Raw genomic sequence first — 4,585 nt, 5'->3', positions numbered from 1 at the left:
TTGTGCAACGTGGTCTACCAAACAAAATTTACATCCTTTTTTTCCCACAAATAGAGCTTTCTTTTGGTGGTATTTGATCACCTCTGAGCTTTTTATTTTTTGCGCTATAAACAAAAGAAAGAGACAATTGTGAAAAACGCATTATTTTTTACTTTTTGCTATAATAAATATCCCCAAAAAATATATAAAAAAACGTTTTTTTTTCCCTCAGTTTAGGCCGATACATATTGTTCTACATATTTTAGGTAAAAAATTGCAATAAGCGATTATTGATTGGTTTGCACAAAAGTTATAGCATCTACAATATAGGTCACAATTTTGGGACCATTCATATTTATACAGCGATCAGTTCAATTAAAAATGCATTGATTACTGGGTAAATGTAACTGGCAGTGAAGGGGTTAACCACTAGGTGGCGCTGTAGAGGTTAAGTGTGTCCTAGGGAGTAATTCTAACTGTGGGGGGGCTATGTGTGACACGACACTGATCACCACTTCCAATTACAGGGAGCTGTGATCAGTGTCCTGTCACTAGGCAGAACAGGGAAATGCTTGTTTACATTATCATTTCCCCATTCTTCCTCTACGTGAGACGATCGCGGGTATCCCCACGGACATCGAGTCCGCGGGACCCATGATCACACTCACAAAGGTTGCAGTGGGTGCGCGTGCCCGCAAACCGCTTCTTAAAGGGTAACATACAGGTACGTTAATCTACCTGTAAGTGCCCTTCTGCCGGCGTATATCAGCGTGAGCCAGTCAGCAAGCGGTTAAGAAGCCAGTCCTATCAATGGTAAAATTAATAAAACCAAAAAAGTGTGCAAAACCAGGTGAAAACCACTCTGTGATTGAATATACCTGCACAACTGCTCTGTGTACATCAATAAAAATATATACAGTATTTTTTAATCACTGATTACACCAATATAAAGTACAATCAAAAGTTAACTCATACAGTTCATAAAGATTATGTCTAATATAAAGTCCACATCCAGTGTCCACAAATAGCCCTAAGAGCTGCTAACACATGGTATGAGATTGGTATGTTAAAATTAGGCATTCGGTGCTTTCAACTTTTCCCAATCACCATAAATGCCAACTTTTTACTGGAATTATACAGTATGATCTCTGCATAAAGGAAGCCAGTCCTAGTTACAACTGGTAAAGGTGAGATTTCCCATCGCTTTGGGTAGATTTGCACTTATTTGTGTGGAAGAGGAGGAGAGGGATAGCTGTTCCTCTTGCACTGCCTTTTAAAGCTAAATTATGATTATTATGCATTCAAAATATCAACATATATTTTAAAAAAGTATGTAAAAAAAAACTATTACCTGTAAACTATTGTTGGATGTTTGGGAATTTTTTTTTTAAGAATTTACAACAGAAAATGATTTAGGCTTATCAGATATGAAGAGCCGGGTGGAGTTAACATGACACAGCAGAAACCATACTGGGTGTAACTTGGCAAACTTGACTATAAATCAGGGTTAAAATTGTGAAAGAGCAGAAGAGTTAAACTTCTCATTTGAATCCTCAGCAACAGCTAAACCTCACCACCAAAATGGTTCACTGGACAGCCAATGAGAGAGCTGCTATCACCTCAACATGGGAAAAAGTCCACATTGAGAATGATGGCGCTGAAGCCCTGACCAGGTAAGCAAAATGTTTATCTTTTACTTTACTTTTACTTACTAATAAAACTGATGTAACATTAGGCTGTGATTATAAAATGTAGATATAGCTGTAAAATTTCTTTCATAAATTTTGCACCTATTAGGCCTCTTGCACACAGGACATTTTGCAAATTCTCCTAGAAACCTTTCCTCCTGGCAGCAGAATTTCATCAGAAAAAAATGCCTGACGTTTATGTGTGCTTACAGGCGTCAAGAGCTTGGGTGTTAATTAATTTAATTGTCCAGATAATCATTTATTTTGGCCACTGAAATACATTAACGCTCAAGCACTAAACACGCCTAGTGTTAGCGTGCTTTTTGACATCTTTACATGTGTTTACAAGCGTCAAGCATTTTTTCTGCCAAAATTCTGCTGCTCCTGGACGCATGGCAGTGGGGATTTTTCTCTGCCTCTAAATGCCTATGCCACTAAACGCACTAAATGTATGGACACTCATGGGGGGGGGGGGATTTACTAAAACTGGAGAATACAAAATCTGGCGCAGATGTGCATGGTAGCCAATCAGCTTCTAACTTCAACTTGTTCAATTAGGCTTTGACAATAAAACCAGGAAGCTGATTGGTTTCTATGCACAGTTGCACCACATTTTACACTCTCCAGTTTTAGTAAATCAACCCCTATAGGTTAAAAGTCAGGGAAATTTAGAGTTGGGGGGGGGAAGGGGAAGCCGAATGCCCCTAGAAGCAGCTAGCTGCCATCACCTCATCATGAGCAAAAGTCAGCATTGAGAATGATGGCGCTGAAGCCCTTACCAGGTAAGTAACATTAAGAATCAGTCTTTCGATTGCTGTAAAAAAAAAAAAAAATTAACTATACTCTTTAAACACAGCTGTAACATTTCTTCCATACATTTTGCATACACAAAGCTCCGATCTTTGTAACATATTGATGAACATGCCACTAATAAACCGATCATTTACCTACCATTTAGGCTATTTCTCGTGTACCCCTGGACCCAGAGGTATTTCAGCAGCTTTGGAAACTTGTCCAGTGTTGACGCCATCTTTAGTAATGCCAAAGTCCGCGCTCATGGCAAGAAGGTGCTCGGAGCTGTTGGCAACGCTATTCAGCATCTGGATGATGTGAAAGGAACTCTGGCTAATCTCAGCAAAGAGCATGCTGCTGACCTCCATGTGGATCCTGAGAACTTCAAGGTATGTTTATTGCAATGTTGTTATAGCAGAAATTACAGGTTTAATATTTTTCCTATTAAAAATACCTCAATTTAGGAGTAGAGACATTTATAGATCCAAAGTATAGAGTATCCACAGTCAAACAAACCAAATGATTTACTATATTCTGATCATTTTAAGCATACTGGAAAGTCACAAGACCGTTTTTTTCCCCTAAAACTGTTTAGTTGAGTAAAACATTAAAAAAAATGTCTTTATACACATCTTTAACTTTAATATTTATTTGCATGGGTGTTACATGTTCCAGCACATTTATTTCTATATCATTTCAACATACAGGATATATGTCTATGTAATGGTGATATTTACTATAGATTATTTTGTGTATGTGTATGTGAATTATTGGTATTGGTGCTGGAAAGAAACTCAAAGATGTAAATACGTGCATGAAAATGTTTTTACTCAAATGAAATATAATTTTATAATGTTATATGAAATAAAATAATTTTGTTTAGAAAAGATAAATGAGGTGACTTTCCAGTGTCCTTAAATATCCCAAAACAATTATCAAGAAGTAGCAAATTCATTTTTTTTTTACTTTAACCAACACATTAAAACCCAGAAATTATGTAAATAACTGTATAAAAATTGTAAAAAATTACTAAGTGTCTGACCAACAAAGTGGTGTTTATTATTAAACATGCAGTCAGACTAAGAAAAGTATAGGAATAATACATTTATCTTACTATGTTTCCCATTCTGTCATGAATAATAGATAATTGATTTTGGTAAACTGTTCCTTTTCAAGAGATCTGCACAAATGGTGTTAAGTAGGTTATGTTATTGGTAACTTATGGACTATGTTGAAAAATAGGGTATAATAGAATTACTAGAAGAACTTTAGTAATGGCTTTTTCTGTTTCCACAGCGTCTTACCCAAGTGCTGTTGATTGTCTTGGCAACCAGGCTGGGAGTTGCCTTCACCCCTCAAGTCGCGGCTGCCTGGCAGAAATTCAGCAACGTTTTGGTGGCCGCTCTGAGCCATGGATACCATTAAATCCTCAAAATACAGAGACTTAACGTCATTATTGCCAGCAAATGCTTCTGTGATTTGTTAATTTTCAATAAAACTTTAAATTGATAAATCAAATGTTTTTTTTCTTTATATAATATTAATATTTTATTATCAGCACATGCCATATCTTTTACCAAGAGTCTGTGGTAATCATTGGTTATAAAAAAACAAATAATTCATATTTATCATTAATATAATACAATATTTTAAAAATCCTGTGGAAAAGCTGTGGGATAACCTAAAGTACAACACATACAAAAAATATCTATAAGTTGAAATTGTTATACATAGAGGGTTAGGCCAAAACGCCCTCTAAGCACTACGCTGCTAGTATGTATTATGTTTCACAAACATGAACTTTGACTTTTTAAACTGTTTGTGTAACAAAGACAAAAATAAATAAATAATGGAAATCATTATGAGTGTGTAAAAATACATTTATTATAATGCTTTAGGCTTCATATACACTAGACTACACTGGCAGGTCCTAAACTTGAGTTTAGGAGTTGTCACATAGACTTTTAGAAAAGTTTAGGAGCTGCCGCCTTTACGTAAGCTTCAACCTCCCTCTCCTGAATGCGAAAAAATTGCATTCAGGATAGGAACATTTTGACCACCGGCCGATTTTGCCACTGTCGTGGTAAATGTGGGCCCGTGCACATGAAGCCTTAAAGTGCTACTCA

General features: G+C 36.2%; 1 protein-coding gene across 1 annotated transcript; it reads left to right on the top strand.

The window, feature by feature from the left end:
- The first annotated feature begins 1,492 nt into the window (after window positions 1-1,492).
- LOC143924459 (hemoglobin subunit beta-2-like) lies at window positions 1,493-3,977 on the top strand. The gene is made up of 3 exons (XM_077448783.1): window positions 1,493-1,652; window positions 2,626-2,848; window positions 3,756-3,977. Exons 1-3 carry the CDS (start codon window positions 1,561-1,563, stop codon window positions 3,882-3,884), a joined length of 444 nt encoding a protein of 147 aa, XP_077304909.1. The 5' UTR covers window positions 1,493-1,560; the 3' UTR covers window positions 3,885-3,977.
- Window positions 3,978-4,585: the final 608 nt, after the last annotated feature.

Source organism: Lithobates pipiens, unplaced genomic scaffold, assembly GCF_037356315.1.
Source record: "Lithobates pipiens isolate NorthernLeopardFrog02 unplaced genomic scaffold, aLitPip1_a1.2 Scaffold_22, whole genome shotgun sequence".
In the NCBI taxonomy this organism is placed as follows: domain Eukaryota; kingdom Metazoa; phylum Chordata; class Amphibia; order Anura; family Ranidae; genus Lithobates; species Lithobates pipiens.
This window is presented reverse-complemented; position numbering and strand designations above follow the sequence as displayed.